The sequence below is a fragment of the Paraphaeosphaeria sporulosa genome (assembly GCF_001642045.1).
Source record: "Paraphaeosphaeria sporulosa strain AP3s5-JAC2a unplaced genomic scaffold CC84scaffold_16, whole genome shotgun sequence".
Taxonomy (NCBI): Eukaryota; Fungi; Ascomycota; class Dothideomycetes; order Pleosporales; family Didymosphaeriaceae; genus Paraphaeosphaeria; species Paraphaeosphaeria sporulosa.
The window spans coordinates 666404-683289 of NW_017253375.1; the positions used below are offsets into that span (position 1 = coordinate 666404).

Below are 16886 nucleotides of genomic sequence, written 5' to 3' on the forward strand. Positions count from 1 at the left end.
ACAATTAATGCTGAATTCTCGTGAGCCACGTCTGTCCAACAATCTGTGTGTATCCTCGGAATCAGCTGCAGAGTGAGAGTTTCAATATCACGACCGGCGCCCCCGGAGTGTGTCCAGATCTACAAGGACTGTTCTCCTAGGGGTTGAGAAAGTCACAGCAGATATTTAAATATTTTAGAAACGCTACGACATTTCGTGATTTGGTGATATATTATGATCGTCGAAATGATAGGTACGCCTGGATATCGATCCTATGCGTATGTCATGACTGTCATACCTATCTTTTCGACATGTTGAGAGGCTTTCGGCTATCTCGCATGTGGTAGGCCGACAGCTATATGAGCGCTCACTAAGATGAAAACCTTGCGGCAACGCATAGCAACCATACAAACGAAGGATCGTAGTGTGCAGATCGCGGGGTAATACTTGATGGTTGTTTGCAGCGGATCAAATATAACTATGGCGACGCGGAGGGCAACGGTCCCTCTCGGTATCAACCCGACCCTTTCCGATGTTTCGGCGCGTGCACATGCTGCTACAGATGGCTGACTCGAGCTGAACCACCACGCCGCGGACGGCGACAGCGAGGTCATCCGCACACGAATGGCGGGCTGTCGTGGTCATCTGCATTCTTCTCATCGGTGCCTATTGCTCGCCGACACGGAGAAGATTAGGGATATGCTGCGAAGTATCGATAGATCAGCACTGACAGCGGGCGCGGGCCTGCATCAAGACGGATATGGGATCTCCTTTATGCACCAACGTTAGACGTAAAGCGACAGATTAAGGAGCCAGCGAGGTGCACATGTGTGGGGTCCCAGGCACGGCACGTGACTGCGAGGGCTAATCGCCAAACCTTGGTCTGGCCGCGCATGACGACGAACCTGCATTGCATCCGCAGGAGGACTTCACGCCTGCGCCCAACCGACGCGAACACGCTCGCATCTCCCCGAACACTATCGGATCATCCACCTAGGATATCGCTTGCGCTTTATTTCGGCCACGCCACGCTCGATTGTGGCAGCTGCGCCTGTTGTTTATCTGTTTAAGCAAGCTCGGCCCCAGGACAAGTTCCCGACACGTCTCTCCGCGCCATGGCGTCGCTGGGTGAGGAACTGCTCAATGTCGTCAACCGCCTGCAGGACCTCGTCTTCAACACCATCGGCAATGACTCCCTCGATTTGCCACAAATTGTATGTTTGCCCCACCCCTGGCGGCGCGCGAACGGAATGATGCACTTGAACCATCCGTATGATGAATTTTCCCACTGATTTGAATAGGTCGTTGTAGGGTCGCAATCCTCCGGAAAGTCGTCGGTTCTCGAGAACATTGTCGGTAGAGATTTTCTACCTCGAGGAAGCGGCATCGTTACGCGGCGGCCTCTGATCTTGCAACTCATCAACCTTCCGAGCGAGCGCGAGGACAAGCCTGCCCACGATGAGATACACATCCCACACACGCCCGCCAGCGTCGCAGGCCAGCAGGAATGGGGCGAGTTCCTCCACCACCCTGGACGGAGGTTCTACGACTTCGCCGAGGTTAGGCGCGAGATCGAGGCCGAGACAGCGAGGATAGCAGGCAACAACAAGGGCATCAACCGACAGCCCATCAATCTCAAAATCTACTCGCCACACGTCCTGAGCTTGACATTGGTCGACTTGCCTGGACTGACAAAGGTATGTTGGGAGGCGCCCATGGTTGCGGACGGAGCTGACAGCCGTAGGTTCCCATTGGTGACCAGCCTACGGACATCGAGAAGCAGACGCGCAACCTCATTACCGAATACATCGCGAAGCCCAACAGCGTCATTCTCGCAGTGTCACCCGCAAATGTTGATCTCGTCAACTCGGAAGCCTTGAAGCTCGCCAGACATGTGGACCCCATGGGCAAGAGGACGATCGGTGTCCTTACGAAGCTCGACCTTATGGACCATGGAACGAATGCTTTGGACATCCTTTCTGGCCGTGTGTATCCGCTGAAGCTTGGCTTCATTGGCATTGTCAACCGGTCGCAGCAGGACATCCAGACCGGCAAACCGCTCGGCGATGCTCTCGAGGCAGAACGTGATTTTTTCAGACATCATCCGGCCTACAGAAATATGGCTAACAGATGCGGAACTCAGTTCCTCGCAAAGAGCCTCAACCAGACCCTCATGTCTCATATTCGAGAACGTCTACCGGACATCAAAGCTCGCTTGAACACATTGATGGGTCAGACCCAACAAGAACTTGCTAGCTACGGCGATGCAGCATTCACCGGAAAGGAACACCGCGGTTCGCTTATCCTGCAACTCATGACCCGATTCGCGTCGTCCTTCATTGCCTCGATTGACGGTACCTCCGCGGAGATCTCCACCAAAGAATTATGTGGTGGTGCTAGGATCTACTACATCTTCAACTCGGTCTTTGGTAATTCTTTAGAACAAGTGGACCCTACGCAGAACCTCTCCGTGTTGGACATCCGAACAGCGATCCGGAACTCCACTGGTCCGCGACCCAGCCTATTTGTTCCGGAACTGGCCTTTGACCTCCTGGTGAAGCCTCAAATCAAACTCCTCGAAATCCCTAGTCAACGCTGCGTCGAGCTCGTTTATGAGGAGCTTATCAAGATCTGCCACACTTGCGGATCAACAGAACTGACCAGATATCCCCGGTTACAAGGAAAGCTCATCGAGGTGGTTTCCGACCTTTTGCGGGAAAGGCTCGGACCCTGCTCCACATACGTGGGATCGCTTATTGATATTCAGCGGGCATACATCAACACCAACCACCCCAACTTTCTCGGCGCAGCGGCTGCCATGTCATCCGTCATCAATGACAAAGAACAACGCGAGAAGAAACTCGCCATGGACGCTGAAAGGAGAAAGCGGGAACGGCGCAGGTTGAAAGAGCTGAACAACGGTGCGAACGGCGAGATCGCTGAGGGTGAAGAAGAAGGAGAGGCTACGAACGAGAAAATCCTTCCGCTCCGGAAACACCAGACTCAAGCAAGTCGCAGTATGTCGCCAGCAGTAGGACGCTTGCTGAACGGATCCCACAACAGTGTATCCAGTGCACTTAATGGCCACAGAGCACGTTCACCTCCTCCTATCGGCGGGTCAGGGGCACGTGACAGTTTCCTCAACTACTTTTTCGGCAAAGACGGTGCACCACAAACCAACGCAGCGTTGGAGAGCAGACCCGGGAGTCGACACGTCAGTCAGAACATTGAGCCTAGCATCTCTCAAAGTTTCCGGCGAGGCGACACCAGGCAACCGGCTCACGTTTTGGAAATGGTGCCGGACGACGACGACATGAATAGTCCTCTGAAAGACACTTTTGACGGTGGATTCGTGAGTCATTCTAAGTCATATATTCATGTTCCAATGCTAACTGATACAGCCCACGGATGCCGAAGCCGCGCCTGCCATGACGGAACGTGAAGCACTGGAGACCGAGCTCATCCGCCGCCTCATCTCCTCATACTTTAACATTGTTCGCGAAACAATTGCCGACCAAGTTCCCAAGGCTGTTATGCACTTGCTGGTCAACCATTCGAAGGACGTTGTCCAGAACAGACTGGTCAGCGAACTTTACAAGGAAGACCTCTTCCAGGAACTTCTCTACGAAGATGACACGATCAAGGCCGAGCGCGAAAAGTGCGAAAAGCTGCTCACGACGTACAAGGAGGCAGCCAAGATCGTGGGCGAGGTACTATAGGCGATGCTATGGAGGCCACTGTAACAACGACGATTGTACGGATTTCCCTGTAGGTTCAAACGTGGTGTGTGAATAGCTAAAGGTCTCTTCTTTCGATTTTGTACTCGACACCGAGGCGTTGGGAGGCCGCCTTGTTGATATACGCTGTTTTTGTACTGGCCTCTTGACCGCATATTTCTACTCATCTGGCACCTGGCGGTCTGTTAGACGTGAGTGGCAGGGCGTTTTGCGGCCCCATTTTCACATGGACGTGTATCAAACCTCCGATCAGCAAGGGATGCGTCGCCGTGTGTAGAATACATCTCTTCTTGAACGTCCACTACACCGGTGGCTTTTGCTTGTGAGGCCTCGCCACGGTTGGGTCTTGGGCTCTCTCGCGCTCGGAAAGTGACGAATACATGTGCTGATATCTGTTATCGCAGTGGACGCACTTGAAACCCGTCCTGCGTCGAAGCAGCCTCCTGCGCGCCACCCTCGTAAGCCTCGCGCAAGCGTGTCTCGCAACACCTCCGTGTGAAACACTTGACCTCTGAGCTGGCTCGCTCTCGCCCGGTTTTCTTCAAAGACGAATAGCGCGCAGCAAATGTTTCCTCTTGCGGGATTGGGAAGGGATACGTCACGCCACTCTTCAAACAGTTGGGGTTTGCAACTTGGCAGCGTGTACGCGCTGGGGGGTTTCGGCTAAGCTTTAGATGTCCCGCTGCTCCCGACCGCGAGCCAACGCTTGCTGTCGCTCTCTACACCCACCCACCCGTCCTCCAGGGCATTTTATCCCTTCGATTCTAAGACCGCTTTGAAAGTGGAGTTTAATACAACGAATTTTCACATACACATACATTCTTTAGGGCAGCAGGCTGTCATTGCATCGCTACTTCCGTCGGCATCGCACCGCATCGTCTCGCACCGCGTCCACCAGACCGCCCAAAAGCCAACAACAATAAAAAGCGCTCTCTATACCCGCCCACCCACACCAACAACACTCCCTTCACACAGAAAACTCCCATCACTCTGGCACCCATGGCTCGCTTCGAGTTCCTCGCGCCTATCACTACGCCCGAGGCCTTGCGCAGCGTGCAGGCCGACGCGCGCCCGCTCGTCACGCTGATCCTGGCGATCGTCGGCATCTCGCTCGAGATTACATTGTGCTGGTACATTGCGTTTGCGACAAGGGACCCGAATAAGAAGAGGGAGCCCAAATGGCAGCAGTTCAAGGGATGGTTCAAGAAGTAGAGGGATAGAGGATGGGATGGGCAGGACGAATGTGGATTTGGAAAGATCGCAAGGGAAGGGGACGTCGCGATAGGAGTGGTAATACCGAGGAGGGTGCCAAAGAGAGTATTTCTTGCGACGGCCAGGTCGATATATTTATAAATACTTTTCGTTTCTTTGTGTGGGCGGTGCTCGTGCGTTTCGCGGCGTGCTTGAGCTGGCGAGTCAAGTCTGGCTATGTTTCATGCGTCCAAGCCGGCTGTGCAAATGCTAAAGATGTGATCGTATACATTGGCTTCTTTCGTGACAGGCAAGTTTTCCGTATCAAAGATGGACAGATTCTTCATGCTCTCCCGTTCGATTCTACTCCTCCATACCCTCGCATTCACAGTCTCCCGTCTCCCTAGTCCCCAGCAGTCACCTTGGGCGGAGCTTGATATCCACGCGGAACCGGGGCGTCGTACCCCAATTCAGCATGTCCATGTTTCTCAAGAAAGAAGTGAACGTGGTCGAAGAAGTGGAAACGCATATTGCGCTTCATCTTGTCAAGGTATCCACGGCCCATGCTGACTCGTCGTTTGAGCCAAGTTCGTGCGTTGGTAAGCCCCTGTAGTGGGAGTCGATACCGCTGTGAAGCCAATTTGAGGAGACGGGACGTACTTGTATGGAGATGGGACCAAGCTGAAGTGTGGGCATCAATTCCTCCGCCAGCTCGAGGAATCTCGGGAATGCCAGAGTAGGATCCCTAACCAAACTAGCAAACACCACCAGATCATGAAGTAGTTAAACTTGCATCGCATTCTATAATATGGTCCCAGTCTCTGATTGGGCCTTCATACCCTTGGATGGTGGGATGGTCAGTTGCGGTGACTTTGCGCTTGGTCTTGGTGCCGGCAGGATTCTCGTCAATACCATGCTGAAAATGCGCAATTAATCTTGTAAGAATGCTATTAAGTCGCAAAGGATTCACCGCAGGCAAAAATCTGTAGAGATCGTGCGCGAGGTTGTCAAGAATGGTAACGCATGCGTCTAGAATCTGCTTGGGAGTCAGCCCATCTCCCTCCATGACTGCTGAGTGCTGCGAGAATGAAGATGGTGCGGAGAATAGAGTCTGGGGAATTGATGCATTAGCCGTCACGGGAGGTATCTGGGGCTGTGGTTACGTTGTCGAGCACTTGCTTTCACCTCAGTTGGCTTCCGAAATCCAGGTTAGCCAGACCACCAAGCTCAAATCCCCAGAGTCTTGCTCTCAGTGTGAAAGATGAATAGTTTGGAAGGACTAAGTTCGGACTAGAAAGTTGTCACAGGATCTTATCGGTAGTTAAAGTTAATCGCGTGGGTGCTCAATACTTTGTACGTACTATAATTCATTCAACTTGAGTAAGTCATAGGAAGCATTGCATGCCGATACTATCTCCATATTGATTTATTCTATATACTACACTAGAAAAGTCATAAAGAGTGACATGTCATCATCAGTAAAAAGGTCGAGGCGAATGATACACAAGAAGACGGTTCCCAGCGCATTCGTTACCATGCCATGCAATCGATCGATTTTTTTCATCCTTGATGTATCGTTTGAAATTCCACGGCTGATGAGCTACATCTAGCACTCGCGGACGTACGCACCAATGGGCGAAGGGTTGTAGTCTTGGAAGTAGTCCAAAGACAATCCTCCAGTAGCGCACATCTGGAAGGTCACAGTCTCGCCAGCAGGGCAGGATTCCGACACAATAGTGTAGGAGTTGCCAGGAGTAACGTTTTCCACAGTCTTCACGGCCGTGCAAGTGCCCTTGTTATCCCAAGAAGTCTTGTTGTTAGCGTTGGTCTCGCACTTGGAGAACTCAAGGCCACCGGAACCGGAGATTGTATAGCTTGATGTTTCAAGATCCATCTGCTCCGGGAAGAGGAAGATCAGGGAGCAGCTCTTTGCAGAGTATGACTTGGGAATGTCGAAGTTGAAAACAGAGCAGACGTCACCGTTAGCCTTGCCGTTGTATGATGTGCCAGGGGCGTTGGATGGCTGAGAAGCAGAGACGGGGACGATCAGGTGGGGATACTGGTATTCGCCATTCAAGTCTGCAGGACAACCGTTGCCATTTTCGTTATCGTTGGATGGAGGCTTAGACTGGGCTGGCTGTGAAGGAGCTGGCTTTGAAGGGGCAGGCTGGGACTGAGCAGGAGCCGAGTAGCCTGGCTGAGATGGTGCAGGTTCAGACTGAGCTGGTTGGGAAGCAGCTGGCTTCGAGGGTGCAGGTTGAGACTCCTTCGGCGGCTGCGATTCCTTAGGAGGCTGAGGAGTTGGCTGCGAAGGTGGAGGAGGTTGCGACTCCTTTGGCGGCTGAGGCTGCTGCGGGGGAACAGAATAGCCTGGCTGCGAAGGCGCGGGAGGCTGCGACTCCTTTGGCGTTTGGGACTCCCTTGGAGGGACGGAGTAGCCTGGCTGGGATGCAGCAGGCTGGGACGCATTGGGAGGTTGAGATTGAGCTGGCTGGGATGCAGACTGAGAGGCACCTCCGCCATTGCCAGCACCGCAAGACTGGCCAGCACCTAAAGTAATCTCGACACACTTCTCCTGGCCAGGGGCAGGCTGAGTGTAGACGTTGTACTCGCCGTTGTCGTTGACAGGGCAGGCATAGAACTTCGAATTTCCGTTATATGCGACCGAGCCTCCATTGATGGAAAATCCATTGGTAGGGCTGGCACCAGCATCACACTGGAATTGGGTCGTGGGAGGGGTAAGGATACAGCCACGGCCATTGCTGTCCGTGAAGCCGCCACTGCCGTCGAGGCAGTAGCAAGCAGCCTCGTGCCCCCCACCAACGCGATTCTGTCCATCGGATAGCTGGCCGAGAGTACCTGACGCACCTCCTGAAGCTCGGAGCTGCACACATTGCTGGCTCTGGCGGATGGCCAAAGCTGAAGAGCCTACGGCAAAAACGAGTGGGATAACAGCGTACTTCATCTTAAGCAAGTTAATGAAAAGAGATGCAACGAATACAGTGAAGTGATTGTAATGATTTTTTGTGTTGACCTGTAGATGAGGATGTCATCAAAATGGATGAGGGCCGTCCATTTTATACCATAGCAGACACGCACCAGGAGAAAGCCACAAGGTCCTCAGCTTCCGCGCTCATGATCATGTATGACATAGAAGTGGGTTGAGTTGCTAATAGTTTGAGCTATTAGATTAATCCACTGGATAAGCCATAGGTAGATCTTATTCAAGTGTCGAAGCGGGAAAGCTTGGTTCGACTTATTATTAGACTTTTCAAGTAACACGCCCACTTCCTATTGACCACAAGACTAGGCAGTGAACGGCAGTCGCCCAATAACCAGGCACAAACGTAGACTGCGTTCTGTAATACGAGGATTGACAGGTACGGAACCAGTAAGCAAAGTCGTGCGGGACTGTGGGTCCTCTACAGATGACCGTACACGATTGACGTATGATGCGGGATTTATACCGAGGTTGACGAATGGCCAGAGGGAAGCTATACTCGCTACTCAGGGTAACTCAGGGCGCTGTCAGACCCACGGCCGCGAAGACAGAGTCATCGTAGATTCGAAATCTGGCGAGGTTTCCGAAGCTCATACACTAGCACGGGCAATCAATCCATTGTCATTCAAGAGGGTATTGCTCACTGCCGAAGCACATTCGATGATTCTCTACTAGAGACCTTTCTGATTCTCAATCGAAGCGTTGCTCAAAGGCGCTGTGTGTCAGGTCAGTTGTCAATCGGAGGCTACCCTCGATGGCCGCGTCAACGCCGGAGAGCAAATTGTGATCCACGCCGTTGTCAAATCTGTGCGGGTATGAACCAGTGTCGCCGAGGTCCATCGCAAAGTTCCCGATATAGTCATTCACGCCCACTGTTTTCTTCACTTACAACCAGTAACGAACGTCGAGAGAAGCTTCTAGGAAGACCCTAGACTAACGCTATTCCGCAGTTCTCGTTGGGACAACGGCATCATGGAGAAATGTGGAGTAGACGAGCAAGTGCAGCTTCCGCGTTCTCCGGGGTACAGTGCAAGGATTCTAGACTTCACCCCAGTGGGTACAGGGTTTGAAATTGACATGAATAGTTTCGTCGGGCTGCTATTGATCGAATAACCGGCATAGAGATAAATGGTTCGCGATTGCTTAGCATCGACTTGCGCGTCGCGAAAAGCAGGTACAATCCATTGGGAGTGGTGCAGATCATATGTTGGATGAGGCACCGATGACGAAAGCGGGTGGGGAAACATCAAGACAACGAAAGGAGCACACGCGACAGCTCAACCCACGACACTGCCAGTGTGCATGCTCAAGTGCTACGAGCCCTAATTTGCGACTGGAGAGTTAACGATTCGATAGCTCATACTTTCAAACTTCCATCTGTAATTCTGAACTGCACCTTCATCTGTCAACATGCGGACATCCAAGCTCATGGCCCTTGCAGCTAGCTTAGGCGCAGCTCTCGCCCTACCCACCGAACTATTGCAACAACCACTCGGAGACGCGACACCAAGCAGCTTTCTCAAAGTTCAACAGGAGTACGCGTCACACATCCACATAACTACACCCGGACTAACATTAGCATCGGTAGACTGAGAAAAGCGGAGATCATACCCACAGGTAACTACATAGCCTACCTTGACATCAGCGCTCCACACCGTGCACTCACATCGCGATCTAGTAATCGACGATTTTCTGCCCTCATTGACCCTCACGGTATCATGGAAAAAGGATGCTGCCGACCTCGGCAATACCATCAAGCCGAAACGCTTACAAAAGCAGCCCACCCTCTTGCTATACGATGAAGCAGGTCCAGAGGGATTGTCATCATCCGATCTGAGTTATGTGGTCACTCTCACCGACCCGGATGCTCCGTCCCGCGACAATCCGGAATGGTCAGAAATGTGCCACTGGATAGCGGCCAACGTCTCCGTCTCGCAGAAGACTGTGTCCATCCTCCCTATGCCTATCTTTGGAATGGAAGAAGTAGATGAAGCAAGTGCCCCCGACGACGTTATCGAGTACAAGCCACCTGGCCCACCCGAGAAGACAGGCAAGCACCGCTACGTGTTCCTGGTATTTGCACCTCGCAATGGGACGACTGAGCCGCTGCATTTGAGCAAGCCAGAGGACAGACAGCATTGGGGAACTGGCGAGGAGAGAGGTGGTGTGAGGGATTGGGCAAGGGAGAACGACCTGGTGCCTGTGGCGGCAAACTTCATGTATTCGCAGCACAAGAAGCAGTGAGAAGGTCGCACAAGAGCAGCCGCTGGCATAGAATTTGTACAAGACCTACGGCATTCGAATCGATTTCAGGACGAGCTTGAACGTCGTGCAATACTTCAAAAGCCGCCAGATCAAAGTCATAAAGACGTATCCACTGCCGGACTAGTGTAGGGCACGCGCGAGTTGTTACAAAACTTCTATGCCGCAGGAAGGCCAAAGCACTGGTGCATCGCTCCATTAATGATCTGACCATATCATCTTCACTCGTTCCCTTGCCCTATCCCATTTGCAACCCTCCCTCCCATCTGTCTCCCTATCACGCACTCTCCTCATCTCCCTCCACACCCGTCACCACAAACACCCCCTCTGCTCTACACCATGAACACCCCCGCCGCCCCCGCCAGTGCCCCCGCAAGCCCAATCTTCCGATACCCCGTCGGCACCGCCTCGCCCATGTATACAACCGCCGTATTCGACCCCGTCGCGCTGAACCTCTCCCCCGACGTCGTCCGCGCTGTCTCCACTCCCGTCCCTGCTATCGTGGTCCCATTGCCTGTTGGCCGCTCCAGCGATACTGTGAAGGCGAAGTCGCTGGTTGGTAGTGTTGGCGCGGCTGCAGGCGCGGTTTCTGACGCTGTGGAGTTGGGGACGAGGGTCTCAGTGGAGGGGGAGAAGGAAGTGAGGTTGGTGAGAGAGGCAGAAGAAGTCGTGGATTGTGCTGATGCGGTGGTGCTGGAGGATTTTGTGGTGAGGCCGAGGAGGGAGAATAGGGTTGTTTTGCGGAGAGAGGGGCGCCGCATTGTGGTGGAAACCAAGCCTGAGCTGTGGTTCAAGGACGACTAGAGGTAGGAGCGCTTTGTATCGTTTGGTAGAACTCTTGTGGTAGAGGTAGTGATCGATCGATGTGCTGGTCTTGGCCGGTATGCTTCTTGTGCGACGAGTGAGGAAGTCAGGACCGTGTGGAAATGCAGGTTTCCACTCGAATCTTAATGGATCCCTCTGCGATTCAAGAGTCTTGCGTTTCTAGATTGCAAACGATATAAGACGCAGCGACACTTTCCTCTGCATAAGCTACCCATCAGTCACCACTACCGATGCTTCACCAAGCCGGACTCCGACCTACGCTCTCGTTGGCCTCACCAAACCAGATCGATCGAATGTCTAGCCACATCGAGACTGACAGCTCCTGTTGTGTTCCTTTCCGGGGTTTGTGGTTGGGCGTGCATGAACGCTGGCCGCTTCGGCTCTCCACAGCTTGCCGCAGCTGATGTGGTGGGAGCCGAAGGTAAGGCTGACCGAGCGGGGAATAGTTACACACTGTACATGTGCAATATAATCATTGGCTTTTCGAGGCGTTGAGATGGAGAACACGGAGTAAAAGCGGGCCCGCTCGTGGAAGGTGGAGATGCATGCGGAGAGAAAGCTTGAGGAGTTGTAGGCCGTGCTTAGGAGTTGCTGTGGCCTCGACTATTGCGCCGCATTGTTGAGGGCAAGTCATATTGGCAGGTGAATATCTTTTTCTTAAGAATTACTGCACGTTAGTATCGTGAGATTGTGAGCGATAAGTTGCGGGCCGGTGGATTGAGAACATCGTAGAAGCACTACGGTAGCAATTCACTGAAGAACAACAGCACTGAGCTTGACCTCGTCTTCCACACAGCTAGCTCCCCTACCATAACCACTGAGAAGCTTACAGCGCAATGAATAAATGTGCGAGTATTGAGGTGCGAAACATGCTTCGACAAAGAACCACACGTTCAACCCTTCTCACGCACTTTTGGTGCGGGTTCCGGTAGGTGAACACCTCGCACCTCACGCGATTTTTTGTTTTTCTCAGCGCGTTCAAGTCTCACAATAATGTGATACTTTTGCGAAGGATGCCACCATTATGATCTAGCCCCGCCGCGGCCCATTCCTCGCAATGCAATGCCCCTCGTTTGCCACGCGGAGCCCCTCCGCCAAAACAAGAGGTTCCTACTGTAGCGTCCTGCAACCCAGCTGCAGGGACTCGCGCGGCGCGTGACTGCCCCGACCTCACCTCTTGCCGCCCACATCCAACAAAGATGCGTTCACAATACGACAGGACAATATAGACATGTACGTCGCATGCAGCGCACGGCGTGCGACCGGGAGAACGCGAACGCCTGACGCCGGAGGGTCAAGTGACAAGCGCGCGTTTCAGGTTGCGATGCGATCAAAGAGCGCGAGGGAGGCACCCGTATGTAAGGTCATTGACTTACGGGCTACGCGCGTGACTGTTGGAACAAGCTTTGAGAAGAACGGTGGCTGGCCGCGTTGATGGAAGAGGCAAACAATCCATTGAGCTCTCCCAAAGAAGAGGATGCGTGGACAGTCCGTTGTCGTGGGGCGCTCACTCTACACGCGCGTCAGGCAGGCGCATTGAAAGAACCCGAGGAATGGTCTTCGGATGCTGCACCGAGGTAGGGCTTGGGCTGGTTGCACAATGCCATCATGCGCAAGCTGTGCACCTATGCTGTGGTACCTTCGTCGGCCAATGCCGTGGTACGGGCAACGTTTCTCGAAACCTGTGGATTGCAGGCGGATCGAAGCATGGGAGTAATCTAGCCGCGACTTGGATAAATGAGAAGCTGAAACAGATACAACGGTCGTTGGGTGATCCTGAGTAACATGGTACGAGGATTACCAGTAAGCAATCATGTCGCATGAGCAAGATCGTGTCACGCACAGCAAGAGCAAATATGGTTTCAAGCGTTTTCATTTTTGGCCCGTTATCTGCCTGCCATGTACAGAGGCCCTCGCCCTTGGCAGAGCCAAACATCCGCGCAGCAACGTCGCATGCGTCATCAATGCAATTAGAAATAAGAGCAATCCTTCACATTATCCTCTCCCGAGAAATGCTGAGGTGATATCATTCGAAAGCAAAACATAAACAGAAGTGAAGAGAAGTGAGGGACGCTTATGCGAAGTAGGCGAAAGCACCGATGGCGCCGAAGAGAGCGGCAGCGTTGACGCCGAAGGACGACGCAGCGCCGGTGTTCTCGACGGGCGGGGAAGAGCCAGTGGGGGAGCCAGAGGCCTGGGACTTGGTCGCAGAGGGAGAGCCAGTGGAGATGGTGCTGTTGGCGCCGGCGCTGGGGACGATGGAGCCGGAGGCAGAGGCGGAGGCAGCAGAGGTAACAACGGAGGTCTTGACGGTGGTAGAGACCTCGGTGGAGTGGGCGGTGGACGAGGCAGCAGCAGACGAGGCCTTGGTGGAGTAGGCAGACGAGGAGACTGCCGAGGCAACACCACCGCTCAGGGCGAACTGGCCAGAGTAGTTGGGCTCAGCGCCGGCCTGGCGGATCTCGAAAGCGTAGTCGTCGCCGTTCTCGAGGCTGGAGGGAACAGCCCACTCGAAGGAACCACCAGTGGAAGTGGCTGCAGACTGTTAGTTTCTGGTGTTGTGCTTACACATGGGGTTGCGACGTACTGGTGAGGGTCTGGAGAGTGTCAAGGTTGGTCGAAGGGCCCTTGCGGAGGATGATGGTGGTGGCAGCATCCTTGGGGGAGTAGGTCAGGGTGACGGTCTGGCCGGCCTTGACGCTGTCGGGCCACGAGTTGAACTCGACGGCGAAAGCAGCAGAGATGAGGGCAGCGCCCGACAGAACGACCTCGAAGAAACGCATGTTGACTGTTTGGGTGGTGTGGGTTGGTGTGGTAGCGATTGGCGGTTGACCGGATTAAAGAATTAGAGTGTACTAAGGGTATGTGGTTGAAGCGGGCTTGGTAAGTGAGTGACTGGGTGAGGAGGAAAGAGCGCGGTGGAGAGCAACCGCAGATGGGCAGCAGGCAGCCTTTTAGGAGCGCGTGGGCGGGCGGCAATACAAAGCCAGAGCAACGGGAGGAATGCAAAATTGGCTGCTTAGCCTGATCAGGCCTGGGTAGCGACTGGGTAATTAGCATCCTCCTGGTCCATGGGGCCAATGGCGAGCGGACTGGCTGGCCCCGGCGGCCCCCTTTCCACATCGTGTCGACGGGCTGCGTCGTGGGCGCATCTCTGCCCTTCACGCGCGACGGCTTGGCCTGCATCGGGCCACCCACGGCGGTGCTGCCTGGTCGCGCCGTGCAGGCCGGCTAGCTGCTTGCGGAGTCGCGGTGCGCCGCCCAATAACGCGGGGAAATTCAGGGGCAGCCCGCTGGGCGAGGCCTGCTGCGCGGCGCCGAGCGCACACAGGGCACTGCGAGATGCACGATCTGCTGCTATCGATTGAGGCGATCGCCGCGCCTCTGCCATCTGGCGGCGCACCTGGCACCGCTGCGTCGCGCATTCTGCATTCACAGCTGGCGCCCGGCAACCGCGACTAGACAAGCGCCTGCCGCATTGGGCCGCGCGCAGCGCCCCCGTCCAGATGCGAACCCAATGCGAACGCCGCCCTGTCGCCATCCGCCACCGCTCGCGCTCGCGCGACGGCTTCCAGCTCCTGTCCTGTCGCCGATGCGCCGCGGTGCATCCAGCCTCTGCGCACTGCCCGACAACGACACGGCAGTCCCGCCCGGAAATGATGGGTGAATGCGGCCGGCGCACGCCCGATCACCACGAACCTGGACTGTTGGAGCGGGTCCGTCATTTTCTTCTGCGAGCTAGCGACGCTCATTTCGCTTTGCCCATGCGCCGCGCTGAAAACAACGCTCGCCTGGCCTAGCGTCCATGTGCAGAGCCTCATGGGTGTGCACATAGAAAAGGAGAGCGTGCCCAGTGACGTCGATGTGCCTTTGTTACTGACGTCTGCACTGCTCAACAAGGATGTGCTGCCGTGCGCTGCCATGCACAGCCAACCGGCCTGCTGTTTGCCATGGTCGTACCCTGGACAGCCTTTCACCAACGGCCCACCGTAACAACGCTTGACAGGTGCCACATGGATTGTGCTCGAGTGCGGTAACAGCCGCTAGACGGTCCACAGAACAAGACGCTGCGTCTTTGAGTTGGAGCGTACGCGGTCAACCGTCAAAGAAGCACCTACAATGCCATTGTCTTCCGCCTCCATCTCATTGAACACCCTTCTTGCCGAGCTGACGCTCAGGTGTAACCATGCCATAGCCGCCTCATGCCTCCATAGAACCCGGCCTCGGCAGACCGACCGTCCGCACAAGGAAGCATCATCCCGGCCATCGTCCAACGACACGACAGATCCCGATCCGATTGCAATACTCCGCGTATGGATACCGTGATCTAGAACCATTCCAGATGCCATCACAACTCCACATTGTAGCAGCCTCACGATGACAGTACCACCCGATGCCCGAGTTCACGCACGTGGTATCGATGGTAGAGTTTTCGAATTACTTATATCGATCTAGAATGTCCCAGGGAACATGACTTGTTGTGCATGAGAACTTCCCTCGTTGGTCCGGTGGTTGTAGCTTGAGCTTGCATGTAGCGTATCCTGGGGTAACACGCAATGCATATACATGGTCAAGTTCCCTGCCAAGTGGCCATGATTTGAGCAACGTCACAATCACTCTCCATACCCAGAAGACAACCCATCCACGAAGTATTCAACGATCTGTAATCCACGAACCGATTCCCCGCAAATCCTCATTCTCGTTCGCATCCATCCCCTAGATAAGATCGTCCTCGAGGTCCTCCTTGAATCCCTGGAAATCACCCTCCAAGTCGAAATCTTGTTCGAACTCGAGACTCTTCAGGTCCTTGCCTGGCGTAAGAGAAGCCTCGTCGGCGATCATGCCCTTCTTTCCACGGCCATTGGGAGTGGCCTTCGGGGTCTTCTTAGGCGTGGCCTTCGGCTTCTTCGGAGTGGTGGGAGGAGTCGCCCCACCAGATGCACCGCCTGCCTAGGTCAGTACTGGCTCCTTGGTAGCGAGAGGCTAAGTTGAGATACGTACCACGCTTCTTAGCTGGGGCGACGGCTTCGAAGGTCTCGCCAGCGTCGACGCGGGCTTGAAGCTCCTTGGCCTTCTTGATAATGGAGCGGAACGAGTGCTCGAAGGAGGAAGCAGTCCTCGTGCCGTCGAGGGACGACATGATGTTGTATTGAGCCTTGCTGATCGAGGTGCTGCCCATGGCCATGAGGAGGACGGCAACCGTGTCCTCGGAGACCACCTTGCCGCCGCCGCCGCCGGAGTTTGCGTCGTTGGCTGCGATGCGTGTCAGTAATGTGCAATATGGCAGCTGTGTCTTAGCTTGGCTTACACATGGCGATAACTGAGGAAGGAGATTCTCGCAAGTTGGATGGCGGTGTTGCCGAAACACAAGCACCGGGATTCGAGTCTGGAAACGGATTGTTAGAAGAGGCTATTCCTGGAGAAAGAAAAGAAGAGAATGCGAGCGACCTGAAATAGTTTGCGCGGCCGTGGGCAGTGATGCAGATGTCGCAGGACCAAGGATAGCGTGGTATTGTTTTGGCCAAGAGGGGAAGATCGCAGGCTGAGGTTTTCATGGCAAAGCGGGTGAAGCGGGCGAAACTCGCGTTGCTGTGGTGAAGGTGAGTGACAGGTCTGCGGCGCACTGGCACCAGGAAGGCAGCGACGACGTGGCAGCGAGAGCGGTGAGATCGCGATGCGTTCATTGCCACTTGCTTTTCAGCAACTAAACTCTACTCTATCCTATGAGTGGGTTAGAGACGCGCTCTAGTCTCATCATCTCAAGTTCAGAACGAACAGGAATATATCATTCAGCACGAACAGGAATATATCATTCAGCACGAACAGGAATATATCATTCAGCGGACGCATCGTGAATCAAGTCTCCTCAAGATGCTTTGACAGAATGGCTA

At 54.3% G+C, this 16886-nt stretch overlaps 7 protein-coding genes across 7 annotated transcripts; 3 read left to right on the top strand and 4 right to left on the bottom strand.

The window, feature by feature from the left end:
- Positions 1 to 1094: 1094 nt before the first annotated feature.
- On the top strand, positions 1095 to 3698 carry CC84DRAFT_1181844 (uncharacterized protein; the record flags this gene model as incomplete). Its single annotated transcript, XM_018180574.1, has 4 exons — positions 1095 to 1193; positions 1281 to 1676; positions 1724 to 3331; positions 3381 to 3698. The coding sequence occupies 4 exons, from the start codon at positions 1095 to 1097 to the stop codon at positions 3696 to 3698; spliced, it is 2421 nt and encodes an 806-aa protein (XP_018029501.1).
- Positions 3699 to 5310: 1612 nt separating this feature from the next.
- On the bottom strand, positions 5311 to 5973 carry CC84DRAFT_1223416 (uncharacterized protein; the record flags this gene model as incomplete). The annotated part of the gene is made up of 3 exons (XM_018183485.1): positions 5311 to 5514; positions 5568 to 5652; positions 5747 to 5973. 3 exons carry the CDS (start codon positions 5971 to 5973, stop codon positions 5311 to 5313), a joined length of 516 nt encoding a protein of 171 aa, XP_018029502.1.
- A 407-nt stretch (positions 5974 to 6380) lies between these two features.
- CC84DRAFT_1210559 (uncharacterized protein) lies at positions 6381 to 7872 on the bottom strand (the record flags this gene model as incomplete). The annotated part of the gene is made up of 1 exon (XM_018182297.1): positions 6381 to 7872. The coding sequence occupies one exon, from the start codon at positions 7870 to 7872 to the stop codon at positions 6514 to 6516; it is 1359 nt and encodes a 452-aa protein (XP_018029503.1). The 3' UTR covers positions 6381 to 6513.
- Positions 7873 to 8976: 1104 nt separating this feature from the next.
- Positions 8977 to 10283, top strand: CC84DRAFT_1158131 (PEBP-like protein). Its single transcript, XM_018177041.1, has 3 exons — positions 8977 to 9443; positions 9497 to 9525; positions 9587 to 10283. Exons 1-3 carry the CDS (start codon positions 9319 to 9321, stop codon positions 10150 to 10152), a joined length of 720 nt encoding a protein of 239 aa, XP_018029504.1. The 5' UTR covers positions 8977 to 9318; the 3' UTR covers positions 10153 to 10283.
- A 226-nt stretch (positions 10284 to 10509) lies between these two features.
- On the top strand, positions 10510 to 10974 carry CC84DRAFT_1223419 (uncharacterized protein; the record flags this gene model as incomplete). The annotated part of the gene is made up of 1 exon (XM_018183486.1): positions 10510 to 10974. One exon carries the CDS (start codon positions 10510 to 10512, stop codon positions 10972 to 10974), a length of 465 nt encoding a protein of 154 aa, XP_018029505.1.
- Positions 10975 to 13069: 2095 nt separating this feature from the next.
- On the bottom strand, positions 13070 to 13778 carry CC84DRAFT_1223420 (uncharacterized protein; the record flags this gene model as incomplete). Its single annotated transcript, XM_018183487.1, has 2 exons — positions 13070 to 13530; positions 13583 to 13778. The coding sequence occupies 2 exons, from the start codon at positions 13776 to 13778 to the stop codon at positions 13070 to 13072; spliced, it is 657 nt and encodes a 218-aa protein (XP_018029506.1).
- A 2219-nt stretch (positions 13779 to 15997) lies between these two features.
- Positions 15998 to 16252, bottom strand: CC84DRAFT_1051184 (uncharacterized protein; the record flags this gene model as incomplete). The annotated part of the gene is made up of 1 exon (XM_018173480.1): positions 15998 to 16252. A coding segment is annotated over one exon (255 nt), but the record flags the coding sequence as incomplete, so codon positions are not given.
- Between the last annotated feature and the right edge of the window lie 634 nt (positions 16253 to 16886).

Bases quoted from the DNA above. Each gene is read 5' to 3' on its own strand.
- CC84DRAFT_1158131 (XM_018177041.1), top strand. From the start codon at position 9,319: ATGCGGACATCCAAGCTCATGGCCCTTGCAGCTAGCTTAGGCGCAGCT. The intron at 9,444-9,496 runs GTACGCGTCACA...TAGCATCGGTAG, and splicing joins TTTCTCAAAGTTCAACAGGA to ACTGAGAAAAGCGGAGATCA. The intron at 9,526-9,586 runs GTAACTACATAG...ATCGCGATCTAG, and splicing joins AGCGGAGATCATACCCACAG to TAATCGACGATTTTCTGCCC.